The 18,995-nt window shown below is 37.6% G+C and overlaps 2 protein-coding genes across 3 annotated transcripts in view; one reads left to right on the top strand and one right to left on the bottom strand.

Annotated features, from left to right (window-relative positions):
- The window catches only part of ENTPD1 (ectonucleoside triphosphate diphosphohydrolase 1), a 74,984-nt gene extending 63,811 nt beyond the window's left edge, over positions 1-11,173 (bottom strand). Inside the window, exon 1 of the mRNA XM_087764934.1 lies at positions 11,062-11,173. The gene's annotated coding sequence lies outside the window, so the exon portion shown is untranslated. The remainder of the gene's footprint in view (positions 1-11,061) is intronic.
- The window catches only part of LOC104012864 (gamma-aminobutyric acid receptor subunit pi-like), a 57,849-nt gene that overhangs the window by 11,386 nt on the left and 27,468 nt on the right, over positions 1-18,995 (top strand). For both annotated transcript variants that reach the window (XM_087764947.1, XM_087764945.1), the window contains exons 2-3: positions 6,294-6,382; positions 12,351-12,454. In XM_087764947.1, coding sequence (XP_087621073.1) covers positions 6,327-6,382; positions 12,351-12,454 — 160 coding nt within the window. In that variant the 5' untranslated portion in view covers positions 6,294-6,326. The remainder of the gene's footprint in view (positions 1-6,293; positions 6,383-12,350; positions 12,455-18,995) is intronic.

Here is an 18,995-nt window from a genome sequence, read left to right as displayed (position 1 = left end):
ACTAGTGAAGTATGGTACCGATGCTGCAGGAGCACTGTATCTGCTTTCAACCCCCACTTGTGGGTGCCCTTTAGAAACTTGGTGACCTGAAGTGCTCACCCAGGCAGCTGTCAGGTCTCAGCTGGGAGATGGGACACCACGCAAGCCATCAGTGTTAGCCATATGAAAGCTGTTTGCACCTTCCTGCAAAGTCAAAACCTTTGTTAAGGTGCCTTTGAGGTTTCATTCATCATTTGCAGACTCTGAAGGTTGCCTATCTCTGACTTAAACACATTCATTCTCTAAATTGCATGAAAACTGAGCACCTCTCTGCTCTTTGCTGTTCTGGTGCAGCCACATGTGTGGGCTGTGACTGGTAACTGTCAAACACAGACTGGTGTGGCAGAAGGTGATCCCTGTGGGACTGGGTGTGGGAGGACCTTGCAGTGTTGATATACCCCTTAAAAAGCCAGTAAAGGTCTCAGATTTGAGAGATCTGTAGTTTGGTACAAGAGGACTCAAACTTCTGCAGATGTATATAGAGGCTCAGCTGCACAGATAGCAGAACTGGGATGTACAAAGAAAAAAGGTTTAAGTAAAAAAGCCTATATACACACATAAACAACCATTAACAACCCCACAAATTTCTAATTAATTTGGATAATTACAAATGGCAGTAATCATTAACCATGACTCAAACACCACTGATCTACTGGACTTTTGAGAGTCAGCTATCTAAAAGCATGTTTAGGAGCAAGGTGGAGATAAGTTATTTAATCCATTGCCTTTTTTACTAGAAAATAGCCTGTGTGGCACACTTTCTATAGATTTTTTTCAATAAATATGAGCAGAGCTCATAATGAGTGCTATATTTAAGCAGTCACATGAACACATTCATTTATTAAAACCTATTCTGTGAGTGTTCATTACTACATCAATTTCTGTACATTGCTGAAACCTTTCAGTTCAGTGTTATGCTGGTTGGAAGTAGGACATCTGACACTCGTTCATGAAGGTAGCTCCTAGAATTCTATTGCCATCCTAAACACCCAGTTGTTATAAATCTGAAATTAATTTTCCAGGAAAACCGTATAACATTAACATCTCTGCCAGTTAACTTCTTTCCCAGCTAATCCAAGATACATACTAATCTATTTAAAAAGCACAGAGTGAAAACAACAACAGATAAACATATACAATAATCCTATTATAGGTTATGTAAGTTACTCTAAGTCTCTGATGTTTATGAAATTGATAATGCAGAGAACTTGGTGAGAAATACAGACCTCAATCTAGAACAGCAAATGTCTCTAACAATTAGACAGTATTCATATACTTAATACTATAAGTATTAGCAGCATATTGCTAGTCTTTACTCCTTTTCAGGTTAAAGTACCAATACTAAAAAAAAAAATTAAAATGGCTGCAGCAATGGATTTCTTTGACCTAGCTTATTGACCTTCCAGTGTATTCTGAGGACAGTGATTTTCACATGTTAACTTGGATATTATTCAGGATATTGAAATATATCACTGAGTTGTTGCTAATACAGTCCGAAATCTTGCCATGCTAATTTGAAATATTTTTAAAAAACATGAACCTGTTTGTCATACAGATTTATTCAGGATCATTTTAAATACTCTCATGCAATACCCTATACATGTATAAGCAATGTTTAATTGCGAATTTTCACTTACAGCTCATTTTGCTACACCAGAGAAGCAGATTTTCATTTCTGGTGAATCTTAAATTCATTCTACTTATTTTAACAATATGACCTTCTGCTGTTGAACAATGTCTTAGACAAAAACATCTCAGAGCATAACACTTGAGAAAGATGTTGTACCGATTGGAGCAACTTCCTGAGTGTTTCAGTGAGAAAGTGACATTTTCAGCTATTATTTGTATTACCTGGCACATGTGACAACTGTATTGATCAGAACATCAGAGCGTAACTGGAATCCAGTATTTCACTTTGAACTATTGCTCGATACATCAACAGTAGAAACTTAACATCCATCCAATTGCTAACATAGCACTGTCACCACAGATGGCCCCTGCATGCCTGTCTCTGCAAAGAAAACATGACAAGACAGCTACTTTCCATGGACCAAGTAAATCTAAAATTTGCTTACTCGCCCAAGGAGACTCTACATGGTTTATGTCCATGCTAGGCAAGATCGAATGTGCCTAGGGTTTAGAAACAAGCTAGCTGGTATGCCAAGAGCCAACTTGTCAGCCAAATAAGAGCGTGCCCCTAATAATAGGATGCAGACACATGCATTGGTCCACTTTCATAAATCAATTCCCCAGTTAGACCTGGAGTTTTGCTGCTGCTGGGTTTTACTCCTTCTTTCTAATTTGCCCCATAAAAAACCCTCTTGCTACTTTTCACTCAAGCCGCACTCTGCAGTATTAATCCATCTTAACATGAAAAATCATCCTAATGTGTGAAAATTTTGCATTTTCTTCTCTTTCATGATCTAAGTATTTTAGGGAGATTTAAAAAGTATCATAAAACTAGGGCTATTGTAGACAGACATCCAGATTAATACAAAGACAGATAGCACATCACTTTATTCCACAAAATGCTCTCTCTCAGTGACTACTGTCAATCATTTCTGTGCAGCTGGCTTTTCCAAGTGATGAGCAAAAGTTACTCACTGTCCCTTTATTTTCACTTGTTGCTTGTGCACAGCTGAAAAGAGGCAAACAATTATTTCCTATGCAACTTGGAAATAAGAAGATTAAGGAAGACTGCCCAGAAGAACTGGAGAAGCCAATGAAGACGGCAATATAGTGTCAAATGCCAATTTGCTAAAAGCAAGGGCAGGAGTGAAGAACAAATAAAGAATCTGGAAGTGACAGGGGCATTCTGGGGCCACATCCTGTAGGAGTTTTTCCCTTTTATCTCTCTGCCCCTCTACTTCAGAATCATATCTTGTGACTGCCTTCCATGTATCAACTCCCTTTCTCCCACTGAGTCTTTAGTATTCTCAGTTTTCCATCATTTTCCCTCCAATTGGTTCATATTAATCTAACAACCAGATGATGGAGTAAAGAATATATACATAGACGTATTGGCTATGCCACAGTTGTAGGGGACAATGCAGAGCAGGGGAGGTAGTTATACTTCTCCAGCACTCTGGCTGAATCCCTCCTGAACTTCTAGCTGCTTTTCAGTCAAGCACTTAAAGGCGCTGTCATTCAACAGTTTGGATTAAGAAGTCAAATGTAACTGCAATGCTAATTCAGCTTATACTATCTATAAAGCTACTATTGACTTTTAAAGATAATTCTACATGCAGTTTTAGATGCCTGCAACAGCAGCCATGGGAATTCAGGCATATGGCCACTACCATATGACAAAGTGTCTGTATCTAATAATTTTTGGTCTTTTCCATGCATCCGCTTGTGGGTAAGACACTTCAGTATAACAGCCATTTCATCCTTTGATTCATTCACACAAAATTAATTTCCAGTGAAATTTTAAGATACTGCTACTACCTCTGCCAGCTCTCTGCCTCATCCCATTTCATTCTTGGAGGTTTGTGAAACTTGCATAATTCACTTTTCCTCTCATGCTGAAGATAATAAATGCTAAGTTCTCAGGAGAAATGCCAAAACATTAGGTACTATTTTAGAGTCCTAATCTGATCTGATTCAAAGTAGAAAGTGTTGTTGTCTCATCATATGGGAAACTGGGGCAGATATTTGTTACCTTCACCTCAATTACTTAATAGTATGTTTAGAACATAAAGATGTGCCAGTATGTGCACAATGATCTGGACTGCACATTGTCTGGTAAAACCAAATGGCTCAATACTCCCTGTCAAGAACAGGTTATGTCTATTTTTCTAGGCTCTGGAAAAGAAGAAAATATGGGTCCTGCTGAACTAGTTTTAAATACCAGTAGTTAATATGGTCTACATATGGAGGAAGGAATCCTGCTGTGAATGTATAGCATTTGAGAAAGAAATGCATGACAGAGGAAAGGTCCAGATGTGCCAATATGCTAAAAGGCAGGCTTTTCAGTGGAACAAACCAGCTCAGTAAGCCATATAAAAAAGGGACAGCAGACAAAATATGTGTGTGTGCATGCACGCATGTATGCACATGCAGCAGTGATTTATATATCCAGTTTAAGTATTATCTGTGAAACTGCTTAAGACTTCAGCAGCTACCCAGTTCTATTCCTTGGCTGGCATGCAGTGTCCCTTTTCAGTAATGGGCTGCCAGTTGACATGGCAATTAGGTCTCTTGATTAGTATTTCTTATACAGAAATAAGAGATCCTCTCCTTCCTGTTATTTCCATGCTCTCTCTTCCTAAGCATACAAAATTAATTCAAGTAGCATAGGATTTGGATTTGGCCTTTCATGTGTTAAAGATGAAAATTCTCCACCCCATCCCCCCATAAAATTGCTAAATTGGATGTTGGTTAAGATCTGAAGGTAAACCAGTTGCTTTGGAAAGAGATTAGTAATCAACCCATTCATTTTGATCTTCAGTACTGTAAAAACTAAAACCAAACAAGTACAGAAATATCCATACGTTTCCTTAATCTGTTGAAAAAGGATCTTCAGACACATTAGGAGCTCATAGTAGCAATTCAAAAGCTAAATATAAAAGAAGCTTTATGAAGTACTTATAAAGTCAGTAAGAGGTTTTCTGGGAAACCAGAAAGATAATACTTATTTTTAGCATATTTTCCTGTGAGATAAAGATAGTGAATGTAGAAAGTACCCATCCAAACCCAAAATGAGACACGAAAAAGAGATCCCACGATATGCACCAAGAGAGTGTCACAGAATCAGCATTTAGAGAGCAATGTTCTGACAACACCATCTGCTCATTTGTGCTGTATCTTCTTATTACAGGCTCTCTTAACATCTCATGCATGATTTTCTGTGGAAGTCAGTAGGAGTGTATGATTTATTTTGACATTAATATTTACCAGGCTGGTGTATGCTTAAAGTATCCAAGATGCTGAGAATTTTTACTTGTTTAAAAAGCCATTGAAATGGCTTTCATTTTTCTTTGGAGACATTAACAACTTATTTTGTCACTTCCCCACTGTTACATACAAGTCAGATACCACTCACACTGCATTAATTTAAGTAAATACCACTAGTGTTGCTCTTACTAGAACTATAGACTGAAAGAAAGATTACTTTGTGGTAAAAAAGTAATTAGCTAGCATTTTGCATTTGTCACTAAAGGATGGTGAAACAAAGCTTCAAGTTGTGAAGCTTCAAATTCTTTACTGTTAGTAATTTATTATGAAATCAAAGTGCAACAGACTCCTGCAAAATTCATTCTGGATGTTGAAAATAGTATTGTTTGATTGTCCCTTCCTAAAACCTACAACAGATATTTCATTTGTATTTATTAACATTTAACAGTTGTGTTGCAGATTCTGGGTAGGTAATGTTCCTGTCATGTAGTTGTGGTTTTTTTGTGTGTGTGGTTTTTTTTTTTTTTTTTTAAAGTTTTGAAGCGAGTCTTACAAATAAGATTTCAGTGCTCTGGTGAAATATAGCAAAAGTTTGCACAGTCCGTGAATTTCAGATCAGTTGCATGACTGCATTAAACAATTGATGCTCTTTTCATCCAGAAATGGATTACAGACCTGACAGATTACTTAAAATAACCATTATGGATATGAATCATACTGACAAAAGCAAAGAAATCCCATTCAGAAGAAAATATCTTGCCTCAGCCAAACATTTTGATGAACGTAGATGGTTATATATGATTATTTATACACAGTCAAAGGATTTTTTTTTAATAGCTAAAGGTAGAAACATATCATTTCAACTTTCCTCATTAACAAAAAGCTTACCAAAGATATGTATCATAGGTATTGTTACTACCCATGTACGAGAGAGGTTGCTCTTATACAGCTCTGTATTCTAAGATCGGGTTATGTATTTTCCATTCAGAGGAGGGCACTGATATGCCAGAGATGCGCTCTTATAAGCATGAATAGCAGAGACACTCAGTGTTTATGATTCTCCTGCACGTGATTGCATTATTTTTCAAAACAATTACTTTTCCTAATATTTAAAGGACAGATGCAAACAATGAAAGAGCTGTAGTATACTGGAATGCAACTTCTATTGGTAAGTTAAATTATTGCTGATACCATGTTTTTTTTGAAGTTTTGAGTGTTTTTATTGTTGTAGATATGTACTAATACGTTTATAGCAGCAGCTATTCAAGATACAATATCTTTAGTGTCGAAAACTGAAATTTGTATATTTGAAATGCAAATGTGCTGTAAAACATTACCTCTGAACTTTTTTTTTTTAGGAACTACAAGAACTTTTGAAACCACACCTGACAATGTGCAGTCTTAAATGCTGCGGTCTCAGAGCCCTTTTTCTATTGATGCTGTGTAGGTAAGAAATATTTGCTAAAAAATATTATTTCCTCAATGTATAATAATATCAGTTAGTTTATAATCAATTTACTTATAATTAGAAATATATCTGACTGGGTAACAAAGCCAAATCTACTTGACAGTTGAATCTTTCCTCTTACAAAGATTAAACAACCTGGATATTAATAACAGAAATACAGGACTGAACTCTTTCACAGATCATCTCAGCTGCCTTGGTTGAGTTACAGATTTTTTCACTAAGACAGATGGGGAGAAAAAGAAAGGAATTTACCTTAAGCAAATGATCCTTCAAACAGAGGATTACTGTGTAGAGAGTGTGCATATCATATCAGATGCTTAGCAAATTTAGAAGGGCACATGGTCCTTGGCTGGAGCATAGTACCTTGCCCAAGGACAGAAGCACACAGTCCATCTAGATGTACTGTAAGCTTGAAGTAGTAAAGTCATTGGCGTGCATTTGTTACTAAATGAGAGCGTCTTAAAAAGAATTACCTGGTTAAAACATTGTTTTCTTATTCTCTGTTGATGAAATCATGAAGCTGAGTTGTGTTAAGCTGGAAAGTGAAACTGATCCTTTCTGTGTACAAGTAACCCTGCTAACAGTGCAGTTGCCATGACACAAAACTTGATAGAAATGGAGGACTTAAAATATATTCCTTCTATAAAAATGGGGAAAACATTATTCTTTATAAGTAGTTCTAATACGAAAATGCAAGCATGGACAGGTTAAACATTGTCACTACCACATTTAACTGAAGTATTTAAAGTCTGTTAGCCAATTCTCTGTGTAGAATTGCCTAACCTATTTGGTCTCCCAGTAAATTCCTCACGATAAGATTCTGCCTGAGCTTTAGTTCAAGTGGATGTGCAAACACATGCTTAGATAAAGCCTCTACTTGTTGTGAGGGCAGGTGGAACAATGCCCTGAAAGGGAGTTTAAAACATCCATCTCCCCCACCTTCTCCGGTGCCATAAAGAGATCTTTGTCCAGAACACACATTTGCTCTAATTCCACCTTCCTTCCTCATCCGCTGTGACTTGCCACACTCCATAATCACTGCATGATTCATGGCTTTGCAGTAATAAAACACTGCAAAGAGATGAACAAAATTTCAGAAGCATCTAAGTAACAAGGAGGCAAAATTCCCTGAGAAGTTCATTCTGCAGTATATAATTGCCTTCATTAATATAAGGCAGACTTTGTGAATCCTCTCTTACAGCTTCATACAGCTAAAAGTATCCAGAAGCACAGACAGTTAATTCCTGTATAGTATCCATGGGAGTTATGTGCATGCACAGTACGTGTTTAGCTTGGACACAAGTGCACAACACGGAGCTGATCCCATCATGTTGTACCCAAATCCAAACACAGGCTGAGAAGAAGCTCTGCCCCTTGGCTAGCTCACAGCCAAGATGATGCTTAGGTACACAAATGCCTTTTTCCAGTGCACAAATCAGGAAGGTTTGGTGAAAGTGCTGTTTAAAACAAAAACTATCCTGCTTGGCACTGAAACAGAAATATTTCTAAGCAATATCCAAAGACCGAGGTGCACTGAAGCAAGGGCCAGGACTGCTCTGCAACTGGCCCCTTAGATATCCCACTTGTATAAGCTCTGGCTAATGTGTGAAGAGTTTCCTCTATTGAGTACTTTATAATCAATAATGGTGTGTTTGTTTTTTTTTTTTTAATTTAAAGTTTAGAGACAGCCAGAGCCTCATCTTCCCCATCATATACAGAGGACAGGATCTGTCACAACGCACATGCTAACAGTATCACACCAGCCTATCAGACTCCACCTTACTTTCTAGTTCTCCCTTCCTGAATGACATTTCTTAACTTCACTTTCAGCATTTGACGTTAAATTACATTACGATCACATCATAGACACTCATACTAAAATCTGTATCCGGGGGTTGCCTGGATGGTCACTTTCCCAGAAAGATTTTTATTAAGAAGTAGAAATTAAAAAGAGTGAGGCAAATGTGAGAGTCATCAATGGAATTTACAGATCATTATCAGGATTTCGTTGAAGTAAATATATGCTATTTGATCCCTAGAAGGGCTCCCATTTATTTCAGGATGGGTGTTTTTGAATTGAAGAATGCTAGCCTGGGCTTATAGGATCAGATCTAGAAAATTCTGTGGTATGTTTATTTTTTTTTTTTGGCTGAGTTTAAGAGCACTTACATTATTTATTCATTCCTGTATCTGGTAAGTGATAGTGTAATGCTACTGTTTCAACCTCACCAATTAACCAAAAAACAGTAATAGTACTGGCTGTTTTGAAGCAGAGAATTGAAGCAGTGATGTAGGTGATTCTGCTGTAGTTTATCTACAAAGACCATACAAAAGCCTGTATCCTTGAGAATCAGGTGTGAAACAAGAAGTAACACCTTCGTTTGCATCTGTAAACCCTCTGCCTGTCAGTGGATTGCCTGAAAAAAGCTTTTTTTCCCTAGTTTTTCCTGAGGGGGGTGTTTCAAAAGCTTGCTCAGACTGTGTTTGGCATTTTGTTTCTCCCTTCTCTCAGTTCTAAGGTGTTTCTGTCTCTTTCATGATACATAACTTCTGACAAAAAATAGCCAGGAAAAATATTCCTGTACATATGTCTAGACTGTACTTTTGTTTTAAGCAGTGATATATACTACTGTTTAGGGCAGATGTTCCCTTTTCCCCCTTCCAGTTACCCAATTCTGTTAAAACACTAACTTGAAAGTATCTTAACAAGCAGTTGTTGTACCTTCCAAGTTTAGCCTAGCCTGTAAAAAAAACTCAGTTTTTGAGCCATAAGAATAACTAAGGAAATGAAATAATTATAGTTCAGGTTTTATAAAAGCAAGCATGGGTCATCAAACCTGGAGAGTTTAAAACATGTATTATACATTGACAGCCCAGAACAGATAGATATTCCCAGCTGTCAAATAAATACATATTCAGTTTTCTTCTATAAAAGCCTGTTATCTTCTCAGTGGCTGGAGCAGCTGTTTCAAGGCAATTCCGTACTTACATGCATGCCAACATATTTCAAATACATAAAGAAAATGGAGGAACTAAACCATGTGCAGTTAGTTAAATATGACAACACAAATACCAGGTAAAAGGGAAGCTTAGATGCATTGATGAGAAGATCTACATGCATAAGAGGAATGAGTCTCAGCTTTTACTTTTACCCTTATGATCCCTGCATAAGGCTATATGACAGAATATAGGAATGCGTGCAGCTGTGAGCTCACTCTTGCTTAGTGATGAATGGGGCACGTGAATTGAAGAGCACTTCCAGGAAGCAGGGCATCCTCCCTTAAAATGTAGGTAAGCAAAACCAGTTAAGGCACGTAACATCTGTAGGTTCCTTGCCTTTCAACACTGACAATCTGCTTCTGAGTATCCCCAAAGTTACCAGAATGGCAGCACCACACACTGACATTTAGGAGGCATCAGGTTCTGCTTATATATGGCTTACTATGATAGGACTTCTCAAAGATTGCATGGCAAAATAGCACACAAGGGACAGTGCCCCATTAATTCACAGCCTTAATTACTGCACAACAGCTTTCCCATGCCAACAAGTTCTTACTTAGCCATAAAAATCAAAGACAGGAAGCTACGCATCATGTATTAATGAGGGAAATCAAGAATTACCTCAAAGGGTACCACAGGTGATTTAAGGGAAGGACTTCCACACAATAACACCAAATATTTAAGATGTATTTCAGAAAATAGCTGTTAATGATAACACACCAGACCACTCTGCAACTGCACACTGATCAGCAGAACAATATTATACCATTGCAGTGGAAAAGTGACAAGTTTTCCTTTTTCATTTTACAATATGTGAAAGTTATTCAAGAACAATCCAGTGAAGCAGTGAAATTAAACTCATGCAGCTCATTGAGCACTTAGCTAAAGTTATATGTAAATCACAAAAGGAGAATATCTATTGCAAGTACAGCATTTAAGATATTAATTAAATTCAAGTACATTTCTAATTCCAACACTTTTGTGCAATATAAAATTGGCCTTTTTATTTATATCCACATTTCAACTCAACGTGACTGTGCTTGTTTCTTTAGGACACAACTTACAGGAAAAACATTCCTTATTTCAATGCTGGCATTACTCAAGACCACACTTAACATTAAATAGACTAATAACATACTTCTCTAGCAATAAAGAAATAAAAAACAGGGACAAAAAAAGGGAAATAAATAGGATCATTCAAATATCTAAGCTATATGAATTACAAGACTGCTAATGAAAAACAGCTACTTACGTGGGAATAGGGTCTGGTGAACAGAAAAGTTACACAGCAATAGTAGCACTTCAAGACAGCGGACACCACATCTAAAACCACAGTGTGATTTGGCCACATGCATTCAGTAAGATCATCGTAGCATTTAAGTTTTGCCAATCTAAGATACTGTATTATTCCTAGTGGATGAAAAACACAGTTTCCTGACAGAAAAGCTCAGGTTCTCTCAGAAACATAGTAAAATTAAAAGCAAAGGAGCAAGCTTTGGAAAGCAATAGGAGGCCCAGAAATATCATCAGGAAGAGCAAGCAGAGTTTTCAGGAACAGCTCTGGGAGAAACTGGGAAGAAGAAATTCAGCAAGGATTTAGCAGGACTAGGAAAGACCACAAAACACTGGTACCCCTGTAGCCATCAACTTGCACTTACATCCTTTTCCCCTGGGCTGAGCCACCAGAGCTACAACTCTTGTACTTGCTGTGGGAGAGCTAAGGGATAGAGCTGGTCACTCTTAGTAACCAGTCACTTTTAGCATGGGGGGTAAGAAACACAGAGACCCTCTCCTGGTGAATATATAGGTGGCTGCTCCCCACCAGCAGAGGCAACGCCTCTGCCTGCAGCCAGCTGGGCTTCCTTGAGTCAATCAATTATTTGCTTCTCATCTTCATAATTAAAGTCATACCCCCACTTTTCTCAAATCATTGGCAATGAGCAGTCAGTACTACTTGTGTTTTAATTTATAAAGAGCACAGCCTGAATCTGTGATGGGTGAGCATGCCCTGTTTGCACTCTCGGGGTGCTCACCTTAGGGGTTAGGCAGAAATTAAGAGCAAAGCTATGATACCTTCTGTTATGGGACTGTTACTTACAGTGTAACAGCCCTTAATGGGCCCGGGTGTCCCTCTCACAGCTGCTAACCATCAAGACCCATAAAAGGTGAAGGGGGGAATAGATAAAAATGAATCCTGATGTGGTCTGAGTAAAGAATTGCAATTCAGATATGCATCTTCCCTAGTCCCTTTGCTCATCCTCCCAATAAGGCTATTGCAGGGGCCTCAGGGCAAAAATGGGGTTTGTAATTACTGATTTATATTTCATTTTTGTGGAGCATATTTGTAGCTGTTTCTGAACAAAGAAGTGGTTTGCATTCTCATTATGCTTCACTGATTTTTGCCCAACAGGATTATTTCTGTAACCTGTTTAACAATTGTGTTGTAAAAGCAGGATTTTAAGTGTTTTTATGCACTAATCTCTGAGGCTGGTTTCTGTCTCTCTCCAGGAGCTAAATTGAATGTATTTCATTATGTAAAAAGAAGCTTAATTTTAAATGCTGAAATAAACAATCAACACCCCTCCCACATTCCTAGATTGTAACAATAGTGCCCTATTTACAGAGAAGGTATTAAAGAAGACTGAACTGTTTTCTCAGTTGAGGTGTTAAGAAACGATAGACTTTAAAGAAATAAGAGAATTTAAGATATAAAAGTGGTATTTTTTTCCAATAAGACTAATACAGATTATAAAATCTGATATTTTCTGGAACATTATTTTTCTATAGTGCTGTGAAATGCAAACTTACAAATGTTTCATGATATGCTATCTGATGGGCAATAATCGGCAGTAACCTTGAAACTAATACAGCATTTTCCTGGAATGTCACCTCTGCTATAACTGATGATGTTCTTTTAAAACATCCTCACTTTTTTCATTCCTTTTAGGTCAATGCAAATTCTTGAAGCTGAAGGAAAAGGTGAAATTCTACCTCCAACTATACAAAAAATAATAAAAGGATACAACAAGTATCTGCGTCCATTTTTTGATAGTAAGTAGAAAAGCTGTTTTAATAAGATTGAGCCATAACATAATGCAGTGTCTGAAACTCAGCAATGAGAGCAAATGTTTTTCTGATGTACTTTTTTCTCCAATGTTTGACAGTGACTGATCTGATTATACATTATGTACTATGATATAATAAGATATAGCGTAATAGCTTTTTGTGGCCCAAGGTGAAACTTATATATTCCAGGCATTCACAAGCAAAACTTCCAGACTCTGTTTGAAACTTAGCTATTGATATTCATGTGTCCTTAGTGAAATAAGCTGTAACACCTTATCTATTTAAAAGCACAATTTCCCCTAATTTCCTAAACTATAAAAATTTCCTATATTTCTAACTAATTTCCTCTCTTTCCTATAACTAATTAATTTCCTATAACTACAAAAATTTTGATTAAAGATAAGAAAGCTTTATATATCAAACTGTTCATAAAAGCACAGGCAAATCTTGTTACTATACCAAGTATTATGTGCATCTACTATAAGATTGCAAGAGAATTATTTAATAAATGCTTCTTGCCTCGGGTCTTAGAGGTCACTGAACTGGTTTACTGCAGAACTGTGAGGGAAAATGAATCAAAAATGTCAGTTCCCTCTGTCAGAAGGCCATGGTCACCAGGCTGGAAGACCCACATAGTCTACTGCACTGAGGCTGATTTTACTGCCCCGCAGTGCAGTCAACATTAAGCACCTGAAATCTCAGTGGCAAACACCTTCCTTGCTTGAATCAGAAATACTTCCTTGCACCTATCAGAAATACTGAAGAGTTACGACACAAGGTGAAGATCTCTGCCTGGAGTAACTGTAGAACTCTGAAAAAGAAAATATTCGGCCTGTTGAAAAGATGCTCAGCATCACATCTCTGTCGGGAAATAAACTTACAGAGTGAATGCTAGGCAATAGTTCTTAAGTTAGATATTCAGAAACGTTAGAGGTTTCAAATGAAGACTTTAATATCCCTTTATATTCTGCTTAAAAATGATTGACTAAAGACTTTCTCAGACCATACTGTTACCTCTTGCCATCCAAATACCTGGTGAGGCTATCAGCCTGTTCAATAAGGGCACTCCACATCATGTGCAATTTCTGAATCCATTTCATACTAACCCCTTCTCATTGGAGATGATGCATAATGGAAAATAACTATATGTTCAGTGGCCATTAATATATTTCATTCATTACTTCATGCTAGTACTAGAGATACTTTGGCACTGCTATGATGGACGTGCTTTGGTAGACAGCAAACAGAATTTCACTGCAAAATCCTATGATAGTAGTTAAGACTAACAGTAACGCACTTTTGAGTTATGAATCTCTCTTTTCCAATGTGAGCCTTTTTTTTTCTCAGCTGTTGTAATGCAGCGAGGCTATAGCTCTTTTTCTGCCTGGGAATTTTGTTCAGAGGGATGCTAAGGACTTTCTGCGTTTGCCTGGAAATCCCAGAGGAGTTCAAGCACAGATCAAGCCTATGTCATACACAGAGCCAGTCTGGCACTTCCAGACAGTGCCAGCATCGCTGCATATGCTCACCGCAGCTCAGGCATGCAAACACTGAGTCTCAGAAAGCTTTGATGGATCTGTATTAGCACTACTGCTGAAGGAATGGGATGAGACTCTGAAAAATATGTTTTATTGATGCCATTTCTAAATGTAGCATTGATGGGTTTGTGAGAAATGACTTTTTTTTTTTTAGGAATAATTTAGGTTAGGATGACCCAGGAAGTGTTCATCCTGATTTTTGGACCTGTAGCTTTTTGCAAGATCATTTGGGATCATTTTCCATGTGATGTATGCTCAGGGTGGGGTGGGGAGTGGTATCTGCCTATCCCTGACCCCTCTCCATTACTGGCAAGGTGGGCTGCAGCTCGGATGAGATTCAGGTCCAGGAGAAGCTATGGCTTTTCTCAGAAGCAGAGCTAGTAATCCACTTAAACCCCCATCTTAACAAATCAGTGGATTATACTGATCTTTGTGACCACAGCTATGTTATCGTTGTTCCATGTAGTATTTCCCTTATTTCTATGGATATTATCTGCCTGCAGCTGGTGTACCTTGTACCTGTTCTTCATGAGAAAGATTTCAGTATAACTGGCTTTACTCAGAATTATATCAATGGCTATAGCACACCTGCTAAATAGTTGATGAAGCCAGAGTATCGATTTAGTAATTTATACCTCTTCTGTGACTTTTTTTACCCTCTTTATCCCCCCAAATCCTTGATTTCTTTGGTGTGATATTTGCATTTTAATAGTAAGAGGCTGACCAATCAAAAGTGGATCGTAAGATCAGAGTGCTGGTTAGACTTGAGTATACTAATGACCAAATGCATGATAAAAACCTAAACCAGCGTATTCTGGTACTGGTGGAGATTACTAGCTACTGTAAAAGCCTGCACAGTTCTAACTGTGTCAACCTATCAGTGCTGATTTAGTCTGAGAAGGAAACTTGTATTTCTAGAAACATGAACAGAAAAGGATGTATATGCATATTAACCCCAAGACCTATGTTTGCTGTCTGAAGTGCATGAAAGGATTTGCATAAAATGGGAACCTAGTATGTGTATGTTAATATGCAGAAATACCAAAAAATAATATCCTAAAGTCAGCCTCTTTAAGACATTTGGCTCCCCCCCCCCCCCCCCCCAATTCCTTTGCTTTCAAAGTTGTGCATATTTCTGTTTATTTGTGTGGTGAGTTAGATATGCAGTCATAAATACGCATGAAGAAATTTGTCATAAAACTAGATGCTATTATTTGTTGGCATCTACAGTGCTTTGAGCTTAATGTTACCTAGTCATAGTGGAACACTGAAATATGATTTTTATCAAGTGTGAGAGGGCCAGAGGTTAGCTTGAATTTTAGAATAACGTAATTCAAAGTCATTTCAAAGTTATTTGTCCTTGAAATTTTTCTTCAGGCAGGAAATGGGGATTTTTGAAGTGATGCTTGCTGCCAAAATACAATCATACTGTTAGAAAATCAGTGACACTGAACTCCTTAATATTTAGCAAAATGTGTTTTTTTTTTTTTTTTTTTTTAGTCCTGCAAACAAAGCACTAGGTATAAGCAAATGATCATAAAATGAAGGTTTGTTTTTCCTAAAGCCAGGAGAAACAGAAATATTTACTAGTAAAGGAAATTTTATGGCAGCTCATAAGTTCTTAGTTTGATAAGCCCTCCATTTGCCTGTTTGTTTGTGTTTGGTCCTTGTGCTGGGACTGGCAGATGACTGGAAATTACCTACATGGATACAACTCAGCCAGTGTCATTAACAAGGGGATTATGAAGATATTTTTCGTTTGAATCCAATGACTGTGCATAACAACATAAAAATTGTCTTCTCCTCTCCTTGCACGGATTGGAACAAATAGATTTCTAGATTTTAAGCCTGGATTAATCTCGCCTTTAGTCATCTCCTCCCCCACAAGTCACCCCTCCAGACCCTTGCTACCCAAACGCTGCCATTTACGCCCAATACAGACTGTCATTCCCATCTCTAGGCACCAAAATTAGGTGCCTAAAGTTAGATTAGCTGAAGCCAGGCTTAGTATGTCAAAGGTCTGCAGGCAGGTAAAACTGACTGAGCATTTTATGTTTGTCCACCTTGGGTGGCACATACCAGTTACCAAATTATGGGAGTACTTTTACACAGTGTTTAGTACAGAGGAATCCCAGCTGGACTGGTTACTTGGCTCTGCCCTCATCTGAATATACTATTAAGAATGTTCTCTTTCCTTAACTATAGCATTTTAATGTCCCTCTTTGATCCGGTTCATCAAGTAAGTCTTAATAAACTGAACAGATAGACCTGGGAAGTTCCATTAGTGAATTAAAAAATTACCTAATCTAGAATGATTTTAGCCATTCTTTGGACTGGAGTATGAAATACTCTTATACTAATGTTAGTAGATAGTACCCCTTAACATAATAATATCTATCCTAGACTTTTAGATAGGTGTGAAAGTATTCTATAGAAAAGCTGACAGAAGGGATTTAAAAATGCAGTTATTTCCCTTAAATGTGCTACATAACCCTGGCACTTTATCTCAGCAATACAAGCTGATTTCAACATCAGGATTTCTGCTGGAACTGTGTAGACCAATTTTATAACTTTAGGTGCTGTGCCAAACCTCTCTGAATTAACGAGCAATTCCTGCTGACTTCAGTGAGCCTTGGATCAGGTTGATAGAGTTGTTAAGGGATGCATAAAATCTTGTAAATAATTTTATACAAATAGATTTTGTTCTGTGATTGAATGTGATAATTTAAGTGTTCTAATTAAAAAGAGAGAGATGAGGAAAAGGTCACAGCTAAGTATATTTGAATATGGAAGCTGCTTTCAAGTGGTATAGAAAAGTGTCATGCTTAAATCAGTTATTCTAAACCACATTTAAAAGGTTATTTTCCTTAGCTTTGTAATGATTAATACATTTCATGGTCTTAAGCTTTAAATTCAAGAAAGCAAATTAAATTTTGAGTCCAACCTTCTGTGTAAGACCAGTCATCATATTTTTTTTTCTCAAATGTTGTTTATATTAAGTTCTATGAGTTTAATTAGATGAAGGGATTTTATTCCTCAGAAGTTTACCCCTAAAAAAGACCAGGAGATATCAGGATGTTACCCGTATCTAAGACCCTTTGATTTAGTGAGACAAGCTCACAGGGTACATGAGAAATAAATATAAAATCATCATCATCTAAAGACTATTTTATGTACCAGTTAACCAATGCCTAATTCTTCAGAGAAAGGCAAAAAGCCCAGAATATGTATGACAAGTTGTGTACTGGAAAAAAAGAATCTTTTGAATCCCTACTGAATCCTTACAATTGTGATTTAATAAATCAATGACTTGCCGCAAAACTGTAAACTTCAGCATACAGATGGTAACATATATTTTCTTTCCTTTCCCATGGAGATGAGGGACACTATGAGACTATTATTGCCACCAAACCCAGCTTCCTGCCTGCAGGACAGTTTGGTGTTTCCCATCTCCCCATCCCTAAATGCTAAGTTCTAGAGACTCTAAATCATAGAATCATGGAATTGTTAAGGTTGGAAAAGACCCTTAAGATCATTGAGTCCAACCGTTAACCTATCACTGTCAAGTCCACCACTAAACCATGTCCCTAAGCACCACATCTACCCGTCTTTTAAATACCTCCAGGGATGGGGACTCAACCACTTCCCTGGGCAGCCTGTTCCAATGCCTGACCACCCTTTCGGTGAAGAAGTTTTTTCTAATATCCAACCTAAACCTCCCCTGGGACAGCATGAGGCCGTTTCCTCTTGTCCTATTGCTTGTTACTAGGGAGACGAGACCGACCCCCACCTCGCTCCAGCCTCCTTTCAGGTAGTCGTAGAGAGCAATAAGGTCTCCCCTCAGCCTCCTCTTCTCCAGACTAAACAATGAATGACAAATGATAAAGAATGATTAAGTTAAGTTAGAAAAAAATCAATTTATTTGAAGTTTCACATATCTAGCTTCCATAAAGTGGGATCTTGCTTTGCTTTGTCAGAGAATTTGTACAACTTACCACTGGATACCTTTCCTGTGCACTTGCTGGCATTGGGCAAGTCACCTCTCTGTCTTCTCTTTGAGGAGCTGAGTAAATGCTATTCCTTAATTTTCATGTTAGAAGCTTTGATATTAAGCTTCCAGAGATTTTTGTCTTCTGGAATATTTCTCTCTCTCAACTGAACTGTCTGCTGTTTGCACATTTTTTTTCAAATGTGGAAAACAAATCTTGTCACAGTAATCTTATAACAGTCTTGCCAATATAGTCTAGATTGCAAGATAACTTAATTCTGTGTATTGCTCCCCATTGCAATAGTGCTTCTGCCAAAGCATAATACAGAAAGATCGTGTTGAAATGATTATCTGTGACAACCTTTAAATCCTTCTCAAAGGCACTGCTTGCCAAGATAGTTTCCTATCCTGTGCATACTGCCTGCATTATTTGTCCCCACATTAATTGCTTGCATCTGGCAGTATTAAAATATGGTTTTTTGACAAATGATATAACAAGCTGTTGTTATTACGATCCCCACCAATTTTGTTTTGTTGCCCACAAACTATACTAGCGAAGCTACATCACTGTCTAAAGATCATTGATGTGAACAAATAGGATTGAAGCTGATTCCTGCTAGAAATGGGTCTGTCTTCTGATGTCTTCATGTCAACAATTATAGTTGAGATCTGTCAGAAGGCCTATCTTAATCTGTCCAGTCTCTTCATGTAACGTATATTTGTCAAGAAAGATGTCTTGTGTTGGGAAGTTAAATGCACTGAAAAAATCGAAGCGTAATGTATCACTTTATCTAAAAGTCCCATAATACTCAAAGCAAAGCTGGCAATCAGGTGGACTAAAGCAGTTTTTCATGTGTGCTGGTTTTGGCTGGGGTTAATTTTCTTCATAGTAGCTAGTATGGGGCTGTGTTTTGGATCTGTGCTGAAAACAGTGTTGAGAATACAGGGATGTTTTAGTTATTGCTGAGCAGTGCTTACACGGAGTCAAGGCCTTTTCTGC

The sequence above is a fragment of the Nipponia nippon genome, unplaced genomic scaffold (assembly GCF_047370975.1).
Source record: "Nipponia nippon isolate SJK-2023a ecotype South Korea unplaced genomic scaffold, ASM4737097v1 scaffold_3, whole genome shotgun sequence".
Classification (NCBI taxonomy): Eukaryota; Metazoa; Chordata; class Aves; order Pelecaniformes; family Threskiornithidae; genus Nipponia; species Nipponia nippon.
Note: the sequence above shows the minus strand (reverse complement) of the source record. Positions and strands in the feature narration are given on the sequence as shown.